Consider the following 20,139-nt stretch of genomic DNA (forward strand, 5'->3'; position numbering starts at 1 on the left):
ATTCCGGGCCAAGATTCTTTTCCACCAGCTGAAAATGAGGAGAGTGCCAAGACTGAAGCATCCAAAACCACCTCCTCTTAATACCTGTTATTGAAGGAAAACATTCAAGGACTACAAATGCTTGTTCACTAACGAGACTGAGAAATCCCACCAGTTAGCTAATTTAAAGTCACTTAAGGAATCTGGATTCATCTTATATCAATTAAGTAATAGTCTAGCAAGTTTCTTTCATGGATCTAAACATGTATTTTCGGGCAGCCCGGGTGGCTCAGCGGTTTAGCGCCGCCTTTAAGCCCAGGGCCTGATCCTGGAGACCTGGGATCGAGTCCCACATCAGGCTCCCTGCATGGAGCCTGCTTCTCCCTCTACCTTGTCTCTGCCTCTCTCTCTCTCTCTCTCTCTCTCTCTCTCTGTGTGTGTGTGTGTGTGTGTCTCTCTCATGAAAAGATAAATAAAATCTTTAAAAAAAAATAAAAAATAAAAATAAACATGTATTTTCTTCCTGTTCATCATTTTGCTCTCAAATGACAAATCATTGGAAAGCTGAGGAAGTACAGAAACTATCTCATCTTTAGTCAGGATTTAAAACATGAGAATGAGGGCAGCCCTGGTAGCTCAGCGGTTTAGCGCTGCCTTCAGCCCAGGGCGTGATCCTGAGGACCCGGGATCGGTCTTGCATAGGGCTCCCTGCACAGAGCCTGCTTCTCCCTCTGCTTGTGTCTCTGTCTCTCTCTCTGTCTCTCATGAATAAATAAAAATAATCTTTAAAAAACAAAAACAAAAACATGAGAATGAAAAAAATAAAATAAAAATAAAACATGAGAATGAGGGCCAAGCTCAATGCAGAACCCAAGAGCTGCCTGTAAGGTTTTCAGGGTTTCAAATCTTAAAAAGTCCCCTATTCCCTGTAACAATACATTCACCTTCACTGCTGGGTACCGAACAATTTCAAGCTACATTTCAAGTAAAACATAAATTTGTTTTTACACTGTTATATAAAAAAAATTACTGATGGGATGTCTGGGTGGCTCAGCATCTGCCTTCGGCTCAGGGCTCAGGTCGTGTTCCCAGATCCGAGGATCAGAGTCCGCATTGGGCTCTCTGTGGGAAGCCTGCTTCTCCCTCTGCCCATGTCTCTGTTTCTCTCTGTCTCTCACAAATAAGTAAATAAAATCTTTCAAAAAATTACTGAAAATTTTTGGGGAAAAAAACACTCAATTCTAGTATTTTAATACATGCACCTTTAGCATTTTGATGTATTTCTTTCTAGTCCTTTTTTTCCTACATTTTTTTTCCTAAACCTCAACTATAATTGTAACGTGTTTATTCTACTCACACTCTTCCCACTAACACAGCAAGCATTACTGGACATTGCTACAGTATTAGGAAATCCACCTTAGCTGCCTAACTTTTTAAATTGAAAAATCTCTAAAAGAAAAATCCTATTTAACTATATACTAATATTTTAATGTATGTTCATTCTGACTTTCAAAAAAAGTATACAAATATCTGTTGTTAACTAAAACTAGACCTGTATCTGTTCTCTGTAACAGTAGTACTCACCATCAACACAAGTGTAGGACCTACATAAATAAATAGACTGATCAACTTAAAACAGTGCAGCTGAATGATCCCACAATATTCAGTTAATCCACTGAACTGGAGACAAAGCTCACAGTCCCCAAACTCAACCAGCCCTTCTTAGGGGTGAAGGGAGGAAAAGGAAGAGATGGTGTTTCTAACATAGATCTTAAACACTAAAATGTAATGTAAATATAAAATATGTAAAATATAAATATAAAAATACCAATTTTAAACTGTACTAGAATTTACATTTCAGAAACTGAAGACAAAGAATGCACATTTTGTATATTTAAACATATTTCCTATCTAGAGATCTAACAGCAATTAAGACAATGTTTTATTAAAGCCACCCTACAGGGGCACCTGGGTGGCTCAGTGGTTGAGCATCTGCCTTTGGCTCAGAGCATGGTCCCAGAGTCCTCCTGGTCCATGGCCCAGGCTTGTCATAACTACAACTCTGTGTCCTCTTCTGCTTCCTTGCAGCTTTTTGTTCCCCAAGCTTACTCTTTCATTTGCCGTTGTTAATCTTGGATAGAAGATATACGAAAAGATCTAGCATAAGGATTTAGGTTATCAAGAAGGCAACAAGAGGACAATGGAAGCAGAAAGAAACACAGTAAAGAAAGCAAGGGGAACCCTACAATAAAATGCCTACAATAAAATGCCTTTCAAGACCAAAGTCCCTGGATGTCACTGAAGTTCAGGATAAACTCTTCTAGTCAGGAAAATGCACAGGAAAACAAATGAAGATGGGTCTCTGTGCTGCCCTGCAGCCAACCTTCCCATGACCAAAAGGAAATACAGACCTCTCCTAAGAAGTATACAGAAGCTGGGGGTACCTGGGTGGCTCACTGGTTGAGCATCTGCCTTTGCCTCAGGTCATGATCCCAGGTTCCTGGGATGGAATCCCACATTGGGCTCCCTGCAGGGAACCTGCTTCTCTCTCCGCTCTGCCCCTCCCTCCCTCCCTCCCTCTCTCTCTCTCTCTCTCCCTCTCTCTCTCTCTCTCTCTCTCTCTCTCTCTCTCTCCCTGTCTCTCATGAATAAATAAAATCTTAAAAAAAAATAAGTATACAGAAGCTTTGAAGGGAGTCTCTTCTAAGCTATACAAGTAGCATCATGGATCACTATTAGGAACAATGCCACCAGAAATAATGAAAGTTAAAAACTAAGAGGCAGGGACATCTGGGTGACTCAGTGGTTGAGTGTCTGTCTTGGGCTCAGGGCATGATCCTGGACACCCCCAGCATCAGGCTCCCACTGGGGGCCTGTTTCTCCCTCTGCCTGTGTCTCTGCCTGTCTCATGAATAAATAAATAAAATCTTTAAAAGAATAAAAACAAAAAACTAAGGGGCAAGGCAAGGGAAACTGTATTTCTTTCATCTGGAGATGAGAAGACTTTACATAGCCCTGGCTCCTAATATACTCCTCTCCTACCCCTGCAAACTTCCTGGAGAACTTCACATAAAAGAGAGGAAGACTACTCACCCAAGAGAGGAGTGCAGCTGCCCGGGTGGCATGGAGCGTCATCTTGGTGACACCGAACAGTCACCCCAATGCACCTGGAAACCAAAAAAAAAAAAAAAGAGAGAGAGAGAGAGAGAGAGAGAGAGAAAAGAGCAGTTAATTATATCAGATATCCATGATGAAGGACAAAGGGGGGAAGCGGTTCAATTACTGGCTTTGAACACTTAAATAAATCTCTCTTCACTCAGCACTTAATCCACCAAGACACCATGGGAATTTTCAGAAAGCTCAAAGTACACATTAAAATTACTATAAAACTTATAACAGTAAAGAGTCCTGCATTTAATTCAATGTCCACAAGCTCTACACGCAATCATTCTGATCCACAGAAAAGGGAACATTCAAGGCTGTTTTCCAACCCTGCTCTTTGAGACACAGCTGCCCTTAAAACACGGAACAAACATGCTTTCTCAGACAGCTATGGGTCCGAATGGTGATTCCATTTGACCTTGGAGAAGTAGTCTAACTTCTATTAGTCTGTTTCCCCATCTGCGGGATTCAAAAACACCTCTCTGGGTTACTGTGAGGCTTCAAGACAAAGCAGGTAACGCAAATAGCACAGAGCCTGGCACATGGTAGGTATACAATTAAAAGACCACTGATCTTAAGCAGAAAAGGTTGACTTCAGGTTCTTTCTGCTGGTACTCAAATTCTACCTAACTAACAATAACAAGTCCTTGAGGGAAACCTCTCCAAATTCTGGATTTTTGTATCTTCCACAGAAATGTCAAAGACATGGTTCATATGAGGGACTGGATGACACCACATCCAATTCTAGGAGAAATCTCACGGGACATGTAATGAAAGATTACATTTCCTGTCCTGGTATTCCTACTCCCAATTTCCCTTCCCACTGGGAATCAGCCACCTGCCTGCCAACCTGCCCAAGAGACTACAGACCTGGTGACTAAATATTCAACATCTCCTAGCAGCCCCCACAATTCCTACAGATCATGGGAACAATCAACCCCACCCCTACCTTCTCTCACAGGTATTCAGTCTATCACTATTCATGAAGAACACAAGTGGTTAAGAGTCACATCACCTATAACTTTCCTCATATATTAGCATCTCCAAGGTGTGGGATCTATGGACCCAACATTTGCTAAAGCACCTCTTTTTTTATTTTAAGATTCTGAGAGAGCGAGCAGCATGTGTGAGCTTGCATATATGAGCAAGGGGAAGGAGGAAGAGCAGGCGGAGAGGGAGCAGCAGTCTCCTCCAACTTGGAGCTTGATCCCAAGACACCAAGATCACGACCTGAGCCAAAGTTAGATGCTTAACCGACTGAGCCACCCCAATGACCCACATTTGCCGATAAGCACCTTCTGTACACAATGTGTTGGGGATAAGAAAGATAAACATTCTTGTCCATAAGGTGCTCACTATCTACTAGGAGAAAGATATACATAAATCTGATGATAATCCACTCCCCATCATTTCTTAGTCCTTCCTATGTAAGTGTACTGTGTTTATCAACCAAGCAAAAAGGTTATTTTCTTGGTCCTTACATCTGTTCATCCTGTGCTGGAAGCTTCATGGGAAATGGGAGACAGCGACATGGTCCCTGCCTGAGGAGCTTATAGCAGGGTAAGAAGTGAAATTAAACATACATGAAGCTTTAAATAATAGAAAATAATTAAATGCTAAATATAACTAAATGCTAATTATAATTAAATGCTTCCTGACCCCACAAACCCCAACAAGATTCCACCTGTCATACCAACGTCACAGTCTTGAAAATGAGCCAATTCACCTGGGCTTTGGCAAGAGCAAGGGAAGTGGTTAAGGGAGTTCTCAGGAGGGCAGAGAATCTAAAGGGCTTATGTGTTCCTCAGTCTTGGATGATTTTGATCCAGCATGGCCTATCCATCAGCACTGAATGCCCAGCTCCCTGGGGCAGGCAAGGGTGAAGACAGATGGTCTCAACTACTGCACAGCAGGGGCACCTCGGTGGCTCAGTGGTTGAGTGTCTGACCTTGGGCTCGGGTCATGATCTCAGGGTCCTGGGATGGAGTCCCGCATCAGGCTTCCCATAGGGAGCCTGCTTCTTCCTCTGCCTCTCTCTGTGTCTCTCATGAATAAATAAATAAAATCTTCAACGGGGGTGGGGGTGGGGGGGGTGGCTTCTTAAAAAAAAAAAAAAAAGTCTGGGGATCCCTGGGTGGCTCAGCGGTTTAGAGCCTGCCTTCGGCCCAGGGCATGATCCTGGAGTCCTGGGATCGAGTCCCATGTTGGGCTCCCTGCATGGGGCCTGCTTCTCTTTCTGCCTGTGTGTCTGCCTCTCTCTCTCTCTCTCTCTCTCTCTCTCTCTCTCTCTCTCTCTCTCTGTGGGTCTCTTGGGACTAAATAAATAAAATCTTAAAAAAAAAAAAAAAGTCTAAGCTATTCAGGAACAAGGGAAATGAGACCCAGATCACCTCTCCCTCATTCCCACTGTTGTCTCTAGACTTGCTATCCTTCTAAAGAGGTCCAAAATTTCAGTCAGAAATTTTATTTGCAACCGGAGGTAGATCTTGCCCCCTCTGAGATTCCACAGCTGTGCTGCTAAAAATGACCTGAGGTTTAACCAACCTCTTCCCTTCATCTCAGAGGCAAAACATACAACACTTATACCCTCCCTAGGGGAGCCTGTCTAAAACTAGTTCCATTGCTCAGGAAAACTGGTGTCAAGGCCAAATGCTTTCTTCCATGCTCCCCAGGCACAGAAACAGGAGGAATTCAATACTCAACATGAGGAACTCCAGAATGACCTTGTCAGATCAAAGCCCATAAAGAAGCATTTTCCCAGACACAGGACACTGGGGTGGGAGGTGTTAGGGCAGCCAGCCATTCACTTCTCTGGGTAATGAATGACTGAAGCCAGTGGCACAGCTAGTCCTCCAACTGGGACTATAGCTTTAAGCAGGCCTTGGCTTGGAACCCAAGGGCTCTCAGCCAAAGCACCATCCTCCCCACCCTCCCCTGAAATCTGAGGCAAGCCCCACCCAGAAGACTGGTTGATGGTCATGGTGATGGAAAAACAGATCCCCGCGATTGCAGCTCAGAACCGTTTCGCAGAAGGATCTGCTAAGATCCACCCCAACTTGATCAGGTGCCACCCACCCACATCCTCCAATCAATAAGTCAATCAGTCAACAAACTGAAGCCCAAGAATGCAAACCTGATTCTCAAGGCACCTTCAGAATTCCCACCTACCCGTTTCTTTGAAAAGAAGTGCCCCCAGAATCCCAGAGGCTTCACAGTGCTGATAAGGTGTCCTCTCCTCCTCGAGCTCAAGAAGGAACCAAGACACAGACGCAGCTGCCTTATAAACTAAAGGCCCTGCATCCTTTATGTTTTCAAAACTGATATAATGTAAATTCCTATATCAAGATCAATTCCCACATTTACAGTAACCCCTCTATGTTTCTAGAGAAGATATATCAGGACAAGGAAAGTAACACTCAAAAGATGCACACCCACCTGGCCCACACCCTCTGTGGGTCTTAAAGAGTTAAAACTTAGCCCTGGTTTCCTACCAGGGCTGAAGCTAATGCAAACCACCTGCTCGGATGCAAGGACCAGGACCTGAGGGTCGGGTTGCTAAGCTCTGGGGTCTGGTCTGTTCTAGAAGTTTCAGTTCTAAGGTTAACCAAGGGACAGGCTAAGGGCCAGAGGGTCTGAGTTGTGGCAGCACAGCTCTCCTTACCCCACCCCCCAGCCTGGGTGCCAGCTCCCTGTGAGACCATCTCTTAGCCACTTACTGCCTGTATACCAGCCCTTCCTCAGGATAACACCAAAGTGACCTTTGGTCCCAGAAAGCTACAAAACTGTACTGATCACTCCACTCAGGAGCCCTTGCCTCCACTGAACCGCCATTCTCTTAAGTGACAGCTCTGACTCTCAGAACTTCTGGGCCCAAAGCCCACACAAACTCCCACCTCAAAGTGTCCTTCCCCAAGCCCCACCCCCTCTCAAGCCCAGGGCTCCAAAGGCTCAGAGCCCAGAGAGGAAATGTCTGTCCTATCTATAAGACTACACTCAATGGCAAGATTTCCCACTACTTACCCTGACAGCCTGCCTGCCTGTAGCCCTAAGAATTCCATGGTCTTTACGCCTTTCTAGAAGAGATATCCTACCATCTGAGCAAACCCCACATCCAAAGGGTAAATCTGATCTTGAGGGTGTTCCTGCTCTGACTCTGGGAGGGGGTAGGTCAGGAGGCACCGGCAAACAAGCAGACCTCATCTGGTAGGTTACCCCAGAGGGGCCCAGCAAAAGCCAAGCTATGTCGCCATAGGCTAATTCATCATAAAGAATGGTGCCTCTCTAGGCTTGGAGGAGGTAGAAGGCCCAAGGACCAGCAGCTCCAACAGAAGCTGAAGAGGGAAAAATATAATCCTTTTCAACTTCTGGAGAGTCCCGTATAGGCTATTTCATGTAAGTCCAAAGGGTTTCTCTGCACTCCTGACGTCGGGGCAGAGCAGCTTTCTGGACGAGGCATTCCCTGGGCCCCCTGAAGGGGCTTAGTCTGGACTCAGGCCTCCCCCTCTTCACAAAGACCAACCTTTCTGTGTAGCCTAGAATGTGGCCCAGAGCATGGTGAGGAACAACAGAAGGACTGCAAAGGAAACCAAGATTTCCCTTGTTTCTTCAAAAGTGGCTTTACTAATATCTGCGTCTCCCCCTCCTCCCAATGCTCTGCAGGGTCCAGATCAGAAAAACGTGGGCGGAAGGGCTGTCGTCACGAAACAGACCCGGGGCCTACAGCCATATACTGCACATACACACCCAAGCACACTCCAGCAGTTCATCAGCACCTGACCCCACGGCTATATTCACACATCCTGGTCTGGTCGCTACCAGCTGACAAAATGAATCTTTCTCACTCGGCACCACTGCGTACACACCCAGGCCTCACTCAGGAATGGAGAAGCTCTCTTGAGCTGTCTCTACAGCTCAATGTGCAGCCGCACGCTTTGCCCCTTCTGAACAAAAACACGCTGACATCTACGCGAGGGGGAAAGAAAGCAACCCTTTGCTCTCAAAGGCGCCAACTCCCGGATGTTGGCAAGCTCTGCTCCCAGCGCCTGTTTCTGAGTGTTTACTTGCGCTCCCTCTCCTCTCCCTCCCCTTTAAGGATGGCGCAGGAAAAGGAGGTGGGGGGGGGACTGCACCGCACCCCCTCGTCCATGTTTGAACAAAAACCCAGAGAAAGAGGGAGGGAGAAAAAGTCTCAGTGCAGGGGGGGCCTTACCAGACTCCTAAAGCCAAACGTATCTACAGGTTTTAATCCGCCATTAGCATTTAAATCTTGAAAGGAGAGGAGAAAGGGGGGGCTAGTGGAAAGTAACCCCACACACAAAAGAAAAGTTGTTGGTTTTCTTCTCAGTCGGCCTGGCAGGAGCGATCTTCCTGGCTGACAGCCAGAAGTGCGTCACGGCCAGGAGTCTGCTTTCTTTAAAGGCACAGCGAGCTTCCGCGATCCGGGAGCGCGGCGAAAGCAGGGAACGCTCGGCGAGGGGGAGGGGCGGCAGCCGGGCCCGGGGCGAGCGCGCCGCAGAGGAGGGGCCCTGCCGCGAGGGCTGAGCCCGAGAACAAGAGAACGGGACGCGTGGAGCGGGGGAGGAGGGGAGCCGGCAGACAAAAAAAACCCTGAACCGCAGCAGCGGCAAGAGCCAAGGCAAACTGTGGCATAAAAACACAAAACGCATCTCACAGTGGCCTGCCTGACAAACCTGGTAGCACCCGGACACTCCCCCTCCGCTCTCCTAACACGGCGGTGACAGCCTGTCCTCTCGGGCCAGCAACCGACCGCCCAGACGACTCGGTCAGCCCCTGCCCGGCGGCGCGCGGGCCGCGGACGAGGCGCCGGCCGCAGAGGCTTTGGGGAGCGAGCAGGGCGCGGGCCCCTTCGGGGGCAGCTTCCTGCCGGCCGCGGGGCGGGGCGGGGCGGCCGTGTCCTGAAGCACACGCCGCCGCTCACACACAAAGCGCCGGCCTCCTTTCGCGGCGCCGCCGGCCCTGGGACAAGGCCACCCCCCGAGCCCGGTCCCGGAGGGGATCTCTGCAGCCCGTACCTTCTGCGTGGCAAGGCCAGGACGCCGCTGGGCCCGCTCCTCCCCCTCGGCCACCCAAACAAGCAGCCCGGGCGGACTGCGGCCTCGGAGCGCAGGCCTGCGCTGTCCTGTCCGGGTGGCTGCGTGCTATTGTCGACTGAGGAATGGCCGCCAAAATCCCAGCTGTGCTGCCAGAACCTAATCCCCTGTTCCGCTGAGCATTTGTGGGGAGGGGCCGAGGGGCCAAGGCACGGGGACCGGTGCGGCAGGCACTGGCGGGAGCCCCTGCACAGGCACCGGCACTGGGCCCACAGGCAGCGGAGCCTACAGGCTCTGCCTCTCCTCCATGGCCGAAAAGTAAAGATGTCGGCCCCTTAGAAAACAAAACCGCAGCGTTTCCACCCACCGGAGAGTGACTCTCCCAAGGACTGGGAGAGAAACCCACCAGTCACCAGGAGCACCCCACCCCTCCTCTTTTACTTACACCACCGATATTTATTAAGCACCTACTATGTGCAAGGCACTAATACAGGGCATTGACGGCAGTATACAAAGATGGATTAGACCCAGCCTCTACACTGAGCCAGGTTATAATTACACAGGAGATAAGAAATGTGCCTTGACAATTATATTTCAAGACGTTCAGTACGTGCTAACTCCCACAAAAGGATATAAAAATTCCAACTAACTGAGAGTAGGTAAAAAGACTAAGAAAATGAAGCGATATTTTAATGTGGATCTTAAAACACGTAGGTAAAATCTACTCCAACAGAAATTGGAGTGGAGGGGCACCTGGGTGGCTGAGTCCATCAAGCACCTGCCTTTGGCTCAGGTCATGATCTCAGGGCCTTGGAGTCAAACCCCCACATAGGTCTCCCAGTTCAGTGGGGAATTTCCTTCTCCCTCTTCCTCTCCCTCTGCCCCTAACTCCACGTTCTCTCTCTCAAATAAACAAATAAAATCTATTAAAAAAAAAAAAAAGAAAGAAAGAAAGCAAAGCAAAGAAATACAGTGGGGAAGAAGGAAAAGCAGAGAGGACTGTAGAAGTAGTCTGGGAACAGACTTTTAAGTTATAAGGGGGTCAGAGCTGGAGAATCTTGGACTTGAAACTAAGAAATCAAAGATTTGAATGCTTATTTTGTTTTTAACACAGAGATGTGGTACACTGAGAACCATACTTTCAGAAATTATTCTGGTATATAAAAGAATGAGACTAACAGCAGGGAGGCAGGTCAGAAGACTGCCACAACAGGGCACAGGTAATGAGGACAAGAAATAGGGGGAAATGAAAGGGAATGGGAAGATGAAGAACAAGACATGGTAGAAGCAGCCCCGGTGGCTCAGTGGTTTAGCGCCGCCTTCAGCCCAGGCCATGATCCTGGAGACCCAAATCGGGCTCCTGGCATGGAGCCTGCTTCTCCCTCTGCCTGTGTCTCGCCTCTCTCTGGGTCTCTCATGAATACGTAAATAAAATCTTTAAAAAAAAAAAAAGACATGGTAGAGACTGGATAAAGACAAGGGAATGGCTTGGGAATCCCTCTATCCAAGGGAAGAGGAAGAAACTGTAAAGGAGAGGAAAGAGTGGGGGATGGCTGGGTGGACAAAAAGGCCATATATAGAAGTGGGGAGATGATACAGATCATGTTAGAATAAGAGAAAAAACAAGGTAAAAGAAATAGCAGCTATTGCTTACCGAATGCATACTATGTGCCATTCATGCCTTGTTCTGCAGGACTAATGTGTTTTAACTCACTAATCTGAAAAGCTCCCTTGGTGAATTAGGTACCATTACCACTCAACTTCACAGATGAGAAAACTGAGCCACAGAGATGAAATAATTTGCTCAAGATTACACAATTAGTGAATGGAAGAACTCTATACCACTTGCTGCTGTGTGACCCTGGCAGGTAACCTCTGAGCCTCAGTATCCCTATTTGTAAAACAAAAATAAAGGCATCTATTTTATAAGGTTATAATGAGGGTTAATCCAATGATATCTATAAGGGGCCCAACACATTGGCTAGCATATAAGGCACAAAGTGGTGCTTAACAAAGGTTAATTCCTATCTGGGCATTTTGGTGCCTAGTCACCAAGATATCCAAGCAGAAGCGAGCTGTCAGAGAAGCAAGTGGGGGACCCCGCTGCTCCCTGGAATGGCAGCTTGGATCCTGAGGATGCTTGCTTTCCTTCCATCATTAGTCTGCCTCTCTGGATCTTACTATAAGGTCCAGCCCAAATTTCAACTCCTCAAATATTTCTTAATAGGTATCAGTGATTATCTAAGGGAAGAGTTAGATTGTCGGGGAGTTTCTACACTATATGTTTCTTTTCTATTTGAATTTATTCTTCTTAATAAATGTTATTACACAGGTAATCAGAAAAATTGTGTCTACATTCTGCATTTGGCACTTGTGCTGCCTTAACTATATAAGCATAGAAGTCTTGTATTCACATCTAGAATGTAAATGTTAAGGGCATAATCAGTTCCATCTCTCTCTCTATAATCCCCCATGGTATCTATCACAATAGGGCTCCTTGAATCCGATCCACTGAAATACATCTGGATGGCAGGTTTCCAAATTTAACTTTCTGGGCACCAGATAATGACTGAGGTGAGTGATGTGGGTCAGAGCAAGGCCCATTGCTGTGGAGAACCCCATCACCCTGCTTCTTCTCCCAGGCCCTTAGCTTTCCCACAGTATCATTTGCAGTCTGTGGTTAACAATTGCTATTGGTAGAAAGGGAAGTTCTTTATTCAAAAAAGGACCAGGAAAGCCAAGCCAAAGCAAAAAACAAGACAAAACAAACAAACACAAAGCTTTTATAGAAAAGCAAAGTGGGAAACATAATTTAATGACTGGCATAATCAACACTCCAAAAAATACATGAGGTAAAAATAGGAGACAGGCCTGTTCAAACTGTCCTGGCCACACTTGCACCTGGTTCAGCCCTGAAGCTTCTAGCACCTGAAAGAGTGGATACTGTGTCTCAAAAGAATACAAGAGATTCCCACTCTCCTCCCAGACTCTATAAACTCCAGGCAACAGCTTCCAGCTATGCAGCCTCAGAGGGCTGAACTCTCCTCTGGAACCTCTCCACAGAAATTGCCAAGCTTCTGGGCCTGCTCTTCTGGACAGCCCAAGGAGCCAGGCCAGTTTCTCCAACCTCTCCCTCCCCCACCACAGTGCCACCACTCCCCTCCAGTGGCAGCAGCAGAACTTCCCCACCCTCCTCCCAGCCTAGCTAGGGAACAGGCAGGCCACATGGCTCCTGCTTGATTCCACACTCCCTGCTCCTGTCCCCAGAAGACCAGGATAGGTAAAACCATTTTTAAAAGAAAGGAAAAAAAAAAAGTTTTAAAATAAAAAATAAAAAATAAATAAAAGAAAGGAGAGGGATCCCTGGGTGGCTCAGCGGTTTAGCGCCTGCCTTCGGCCTGGAGTGTGATCCTGGAGTCTCGGGATCGAGTCCCGCATTGGGCTCCCTGCATGTAGCCTGCTTCCCCCTCTGCCTGTGTCTCTGCCTGTCTCTGTGTCTCTCATAAATAAATAAAATCTTAAAATATATATATATATATATATATACATATATATATATATATATATATATGAAAGGAGGAAGGAAGGAAAACAATAAATGACTAACACAAGATTCAGGAAAGCATTCAAATAGAGGTTGGAAGGAGTTGGTGATGCATGTGGAGCACACACAGGGTGTTTTCAAAAGGTCTAGTGATATTACATCTCCTGGGGCACCTGGGTGGCTCGGTTGGTTAAGCGGCTGCCTTCAGCTGAGGTCATGATCCCAGGGTTCTAGGATCAGCCTTGCTGAGCAGGGAGCCTGCTTCTCCCTCTCCCGCTCCCCCTGCTGTGCTCTGTCAAATAAATAAATAAAATTTTTTTTAAAAAAATTACATCTCGGGGATCCCTGGGCGGTGCAGCGGTTTAGTGCCTGCCTTTGGCCCAGGACACGATCCTGGAGACCCGGGATCGAATCCCACGTCGGGCTCCTGGTGCATGGAGCCTGCTTCTCCCTCTGCCTATGTCTCTGCCTCTCTCTCTCTCTCTCTCTCTGTGTGACTATCATAAATAAATAAAAAAAATTTAAAAAAAAATAAATAAATAAATAAATAAAATAAAAAAAAAAATTACATCTCCTGAGCTGGATGGCAGGTGTATGGGGGTTTGTTTTACTATTTTTATTTAAAATGTAAACGATACAGTTTTATCATATATTGCTATTTAAAAAAATAATGTATATTACCATTTTAAAAAGTATAAGGGAAAGATGGAAAGGGAGCAATTTCCACTGAGATGGCCCAGGGTAGGGTAATTCTAATACAAAGAAAACACTGGCACTCAAGGCCCTCCAGGACTGGGCCCGTTTTACCTTCTGGAGTTATTTTTGCCCTTACCCAAACCCTCTACCCTGCCAGACTGGTCTTCTCACTGTCCTCTGAAGGCCCTTTGAACCTCCTACCTCAGCCTACTAGCCTGGAAGGGAAGCCTTTGCTGCAGGAAGCTGTAGGCCCAATGAGAGCCTCTCATTCCCTACAGGCCCCCTCATGAGGAAAGCTGGCAGGGAAAAATCCTCTGATAGTTCCACTACCCTATGCCTTCTAGTCTTTCCTCTGCCACCCGATGTCCTAGCATCATAAAAACCTACAGACTATTGTTGTTACTGTTGTAATTAATAGCTAACATTTAATGAGTATTTATGGCACAAACACTGAACTAAACATTTCCCTTCTTTATTTTGCTTAATCCTCACAATAATTCAATAATACAATAACAATATGATTACCTATCTTTATTTTACAGAAAAAGAAACTGAGAAAGATTAAATAACTTGCCTCAGGCCAACAGCTAATAAATTTTGGAGCCAAAATTGGGAGTCCAGCTGGGTCTCCCCAGAGCCCATCCTCTTACATATTTATCTCATTTAGTCATCTCAATGTCTATAAGATAGGTTTTATTTCTGTCTTAAAGATGAGGAAATCTGAGTCTCAGGCATTAAGTGACTTAGTCACATAGGTAGTGACTTGTCTATGTGGTTTCTACATTATTCTCCACTGCTCTTAACTAAACAACCATCAAATGAATAAATAAAAGCTTGCACACTCTCAGTGACTCAAAGAAACCCTGTATCTCTGTAGGTCCTCATAAGAATCAACCTTTTAATCAAAACAAACCTTAATCAAACCTTTTTAATCAAAACAAACTGTTCTATTTTTTTTTAAGATTTTATTTATTTATTCATGAGACACAGAGAGAAAGAGAGGCAGAGACACAGGCAGAGGGAGAGGCAGGCTCCATGCAGGGAGCCTGATGCAAGACTCGATCCCAGGACCCAGGATCACATGCCCTGGGCCAAAGGCAGGCGCTAGACCACCGAGCCACCCAGGGATCCCAAACAGTTCTAATTTTAAAAGTAACCATTAAAGAACTTTTTTCTGAAGATGCAACAGCTTTACAAACATTAAAGGACCAAAACTACTCTGAAGACTAAGTGTAGAAGAATTTTCTACTGGAAGGGATGGGGGATATATGTCAAGGGGGAGAAGCCATGGAGAAGGAAGGCTGGAGGGAAGGACTACTGTCTCAGAACCCTGACCTCCAGCTTATTTACCAGGCCTCATTCTCCCTTCTCCAGAGGGTAGTGCTAAGTAATGAGGCAGTGTTGGTAAGCCTGCAGCTTCCTGGGGAGAAAAGCAGAGGGCAAATCAAAACCCAGAGAGGATTCATTATAACATCCAAGAGGCCCTATTCAGTTCTCCCTCAAGAAGGTCTTTCTACAAAACACCTAAGAACCTGTTCACCCTGTTTCATGGTCACAGAGGAGTAAACGGATCTGTCCCTACAGGCAATACATCTAGCACAATGTTTGCACACAAACACAGAACTGATGGTGAAAAAGGTAAAAGAAACTGATGGAAGAATAGTTTTAGTGTAAAGATTTGCAACTACTCCTGGGAGACAGCCATACCAATGGTAGAAAGAAAGAGAAAAACAGCTAGATTTGGTGTTAGAAGCCCCTGGAGGGAAGTTCTGGATCTACCATCCACTCTTTATGGCTTTAGGCAAGTTACTTGCCCTAGCTTGGGTCTCAGTAAAAGAAGGGTATTGGTATTGGGGAGATCACATCTAAAGCACTTCCAAAAATTTCCCGTGATTCTTTCTCCAGGACACCATTCTCAATAATAACAACAAAAAAAGTCTTTGCTGTAGAACTAATCTCCTCAGAATATGGTCGTAACTTTACCAGTTAGGGCTTTCTTTCCAGGAGGGAAAAAAAAAAAAAAAAAAAAAGCAAATCCCTTAGAAACAAGCACTTTGTTACCCTACTGGATCCCATCCCCAAAGCAAGGCATATGTGGATGCTTCAATTATTCTGATGTGGTCTTTGGAAACTGGTAGTACCAACTTTGCATGGGGCACAATAAAAGGTGATTGGAACTATACTCGAGGCATTTACAAGGTTTCATAAATAAAAGCCACAGAGAAAAGTGCATTTTATAATTACATTGGTCTTAGAAGCCTAAATAAAAATAGCTTATTTTTTTTTAAGATTTTATTTATTTATGAGTGAGAGAAAAAAAGAGCATGAGCAACAAGGGGGGGAGGGGCAGAGAGAGAAGGAAAAGCACACTCCTCGCTGAGCAGGGAGCCTGATGCAGGGCTCAGGGCTTCATCCCAGGAACTGGGGATCATGACCTGAGCCGGAGGCAGATGCATAACTGACTGAGCCACCCAGGTGCCCCCAAAGCAGCTTTCTATGCCTGGTAAACAATCACAGATCTTAAAGTTGAAAGAGACCTTAATGGTCATCTAGTCACCCAGCCTACATTCATGCTGGAATACATGTGACAACTAGACTGAAGATTTGGTATCTCCTGGCTGAGATGGAAATTTTAGAATTTATTTGTATGTCTGAGCAAAGTCTGATTTGAGACAAACTGTGATTTCAGAATATAAGCTTTATAGAATAAGAACTCTGCCCAGGATCTGGTTTATTTCAAATAGGCTTTAAGTAGCTAAAAAAAAACCTCAGATGACACTTCTCTCCTTTCTCATCCTCTCCTCTCTCCCTCTCCCCCCACCCTCCCCTGCTTTATCTTCTGTATCTACCTCCTACACAGCACTGAATCCCCTGTCTTTCCAGTTCCAAATCCACTTCTCCAATCACACTGCGATGCCTTTAACCACAGAAAGAAATTAACAAACACAATATTCATAAGGGTTGGATTTCTAAATAGGATGCTAGACTGCCTCAAAAACCAAAGTTGTTAATATGCTATTAATAAAATAAATGGGAATGGTATCTAACATGGCCATAACTTAAAAAAAAAAAAATCAGACATCAAACCTAACATTTTAACAGACTTCAAGAATTTAAGGAAGGCTATTTTTCACATTTCAATTAAATCCTTCCTAAAAGGGACACCTGGGGGCGGCTCAGTGGTTGAGCATCGGCCTTCAGCTCAGGGTGTGATCCTGGAGACCCAGGATCGAGTCCCGAGTCAGGCTCCCTGCATGGAGCCTGCTTCTCCCTCTGCTTGTGTCTCTGCCTCTCTCTGTGTCTCTCATGAATAAATAAATAAAATATTAAAAAAATAAAATAAAATAAATCCTTCCTAAAGAACCCTAAGAGGCAAGCATGCTCATTTCAACTTTATAGACTAGAAGACTTGAAGAAAATACCTGCTTCAAGGTCAACCTACAAGGATTGCAAAGCCAGAACCCAAGTCTTCTAAATCCAGTGTTCTTGGGGCACCCACGTGGCTCAGTGGTTGAGCCCCTGCCTTTGGCTCAAGTCTTGGTCCTGGGGTCCTGAGGATGGAGTCCCACATCAGGCTTCCCACAGGGAGCCTGCCTCTCCCTCTACCTATGTCTCTGCCTCTGTGTGTCTCTCATGAATAAATAAATAAAATCTTAAAAAAAAAAAATCCAGTGCTCTCTCTAGCGTGTCTCAACTACAATCTATACCTGTCTTATCGATATGATCCTTTATGCGTAAAAAGCACTTACATATTCTTTGTTCAAATGGTTTCTGCTATAACTAACTTGTGGTGTGGGCAAGGCAGGAGTCATTTTCTCCATTTTTAAATATGCTAAGAAACTTGAACAGATTTAGACAAAATAACATCCCATGTATCTGGCATCATTGAGAAGTATGAGGAGTTAGTTCCACACAAGCAATTTTCCTAAAAGTGAAATTTTCCTTCCTTTAGGACCAAATCTTTATTTTAAAAAAACAAAACAAAAAACACCAACACTATTTCCAACAGATTCTTCAAAATATATACCACGGTTCAGTGGTTTGAGTGTCTGCCTTCCACTCAGGGTGTGATCCCAGAGTCCCAAGATCGGGTCCCACATCGGTCTCCCTGCATGGAGCCTGCTTCTCCTCCCTCTGCCTATGCTCTGCCTCTCTCTCTCTCTGTCTCTCGTGAATAAATAAATAAAATCTTAGGGGATCCCTGGGTGGCGCAGCGGTTTGGCGCCTGCCTTTGGCCCAGGGCGCGATCCTGGAGACCGGGATCGAATCCCACGTCGGGCTCCCGGTGCATGGAGCCTGCTTCTCCCTCTGCCTGTGTCTCTGCCTCTCTCTCTTTCTCTGTGTGACTATCATAAATAAATAAAAATTAAAAAAATAAATAAATAAATAAATAAAATCTTAAAAAAAAAATATATATATATATAATATACATACATACCATGGATTACTCTTTACTCGGAATTAATGAAATTTAATCAGGGACATTCAACCATAAACCTGAAATAAACACCTGTAGAGACAATGGTGGAGACTCAAACATGAACTAGACAGGCTTACAACCCTGTGGAGAAAGAAATATACCTATAACTCACCTTAATACAAGGCCAAAGAACACAGATGGGGTGGTGCTAAAAGTAAGGTGAGAGAACACTGAGAAGTAGAGACCAACACTGACTTGTTGGAGGCACCTGAGAAAGGCAATGTCCTGAGCAGGAGAATGGCTTACATGTGTGTGCTTTTTCAAAAAATTAATCTGGTACAACATCAAGTCCAGAGGCAGAACAGAGTGAGGTGGTAATTGCAGTGGCAGTAGGGCTGAAAAAGAACAGTGTTATTTGAAAGGCACTGTGGAGGTAGACCCAGAGTTCTTAGGTACAGGGTGTGGGAAGGGAAAGACCTAGGATTCCTGCTTCTATGAAAAGACTTCAGAAGAGGAACACAGAAGTTACTGTTTAAAGGACATGTGAGGGTCTGATTAACTCAGGATGGATGATTAGGAAAGCTGTACCAAGGAAGTAACATTTAAGCTAAGTACTTGAAGTGTGAGTAGGAGGAGTAAGGTTTCACCAAAAGAGAAGAAAGAGCATTCTAGGCAGAGAGAACAGCATATGCAAAGACAGAGCTTGTTACATGTGAGCAATGGCATGCATTTTTAGGAAGGTGTAGCAGATGATGAGGATAAGTAGTACTAAATTGTAAGGCACTTACATCATACTAAGGAATTCAGATTTTATCCTGTAGGTGATAGGAAACAATCAAGGTTTCTAAAGGGAGGGAGTAAAGGGGAGAAACATAGATCAGATCTATGTTCCAGTCTGTATGACGTACAGGCTAGAATGGTAAGAAACAAGAGGAAGGTAATATAGCTGGCTAGGAGCATAGAATCTGGAGTTAGACTGCCTAATTAAAATTCTGGCACTATAGCTTACTAGCTGTGCAACCTTGAGCAGGTTATTTAGCCTCTTTGGGTCCCCAGTTTCCCCACCTGTAAAATGTGAGTAGTTAACAGTACTTTTTCAGAGGGTCATTGTAAAGATTTAATAAGACAGGGAGTGCCTGGCTGGGTCAGTGGTTGAGCCTCTGCCTTTTGGCTCAGGTTGTGATCCTGGGGTCCTGGGATAAAGTCCTGTGTCTGGCTCCCCGCAGGGAGCCTGCTTCTCCCTCTAAGTCTCTGCTTCTCTGTGTCCCTCATGAATAAATAAAATCTTTAAAAAAAAAAAAAGATTTAATAAGACAGTATGTGTAAAGCACTTATCACAATACCTAGCACAAAGAAAAAATGCTGGCTGCTATTAGGGGCTGAAAGCTCATTAGTACAAAGTTATATCTGCATGTGGTTTAGTGTTGTCCATGCTCTTCCTTCTACCCAAAGTTTTCTTTTCCTACCTCTTCATCTAGTTAATTCTAACTTACCCATCACATCTTAGCTCAACAAATGTTACTTCCTCATGTAAACCCTCCCTAACTGCCTAGTTCCCAGTTCCATACTAGGTCAAGTTCCTACTATGCATAGCACCAGAGCCCTTTCCTTCACAGCTCTCATAGTTTCTAATTGTACTTCATTAATTTTCTCATGATATGTTCCATGAAATCACAGATCACGTGCTCACCATTGAATTCTTAGAACTCAGCACACCTGCCACATAGAAGGTACTTGATAAGCATTTCTTAGATGAATGAAAGATTTCAGAATATATTTGAAAAGTGAACCCTCTTCAGATTCAATCTTCATATAGAACCCAAGATACAGAAAAAAGTAGATGGTGTGAAGTAAAGGTTGTTTGGAGCCCGGTCCCCCTGCTACTTCCACTGATTCCTGAGTCTGTTCTGTAATTTTTTTTCTAATTTATTTATTTTTTTGTCCTGTAATTATATTAAGCTTTACAGAATGCAGTGTAAAACCACTGCTTGTTCCAAGCAAGTAGGGGATATATGTCTGAAATAAAGCAGGGATTTAAAAAAGAGGAAGAAATAGTTTGAGAACCACTATGACAGACTCTGATAATCAATTGTAAGTGAAGAATGAGAAAAGGAAAATTCTAGAAGCACCTCTAATTTCCTAGCTTGAAAGTAGATGATCATGTGTGCCAAAAACAAACAAGAAGAATGTAAAAGTAATAACTTCATTCATTGAGCACTAGTACCAACTCACTCTATCAGGCAAGTGCCATTAATACCCTTTCAAAGAAGTTTCAAGATGTTGAACCA

General features: G+C 44.8%; 1 protein-coding gene across 8 annotated transcripts in view; it reads right to left on the reverse strand.

Moving 5' to 3' along the window:
* NUMA1 (nuclear mitotic apparatus protein 1) overlaps positions 1-20,139 on the reverse strand; it is a 76,382-nt gene that overhangs the window by 29,447 nt on the left and 26,796 nt on the right. For 5 of the 8 annotated variants that reach the window (XM_055320546.1, XM_055320542.1, XM_055320545.1 and 2 more), the window contains one exon: positions 3,073-3,146. In XM_055320546.1, the coding sequence (XP_055176521.1) occupies positions 3,073-3,114 (42 nt within the window). In that variant the 5' untranslated portion in view covers positions 3,115-3,146. Of the gene's footprint in view, positions 1-3,072; positions 3,147-8,350; positions 8,525-8,831; positions 8,981-9,173; positions 9,456-20,139 lie in introns of those variants that run through there. The other 3 variants (XM_055320544.1, XM_055320541.1, XM_055320540.1) reach the window with 3 other exon arrangements.

Source organism: Nyctereutes procyonoides, unplaced genomic scaffold, assembly GCF_905146905.1.
Source record: "Nyctereutes procyonoides isolate TBG_1078 unplaced genomic scaffold, NYPRO_anot_genome, whole genome shotgun sequence".
NCBI lineage: Eukaryota > Metazoa > Chordata > Mammalia > Carnivora > Canidae > Nyctereutes > Nyctereutes procyonoides.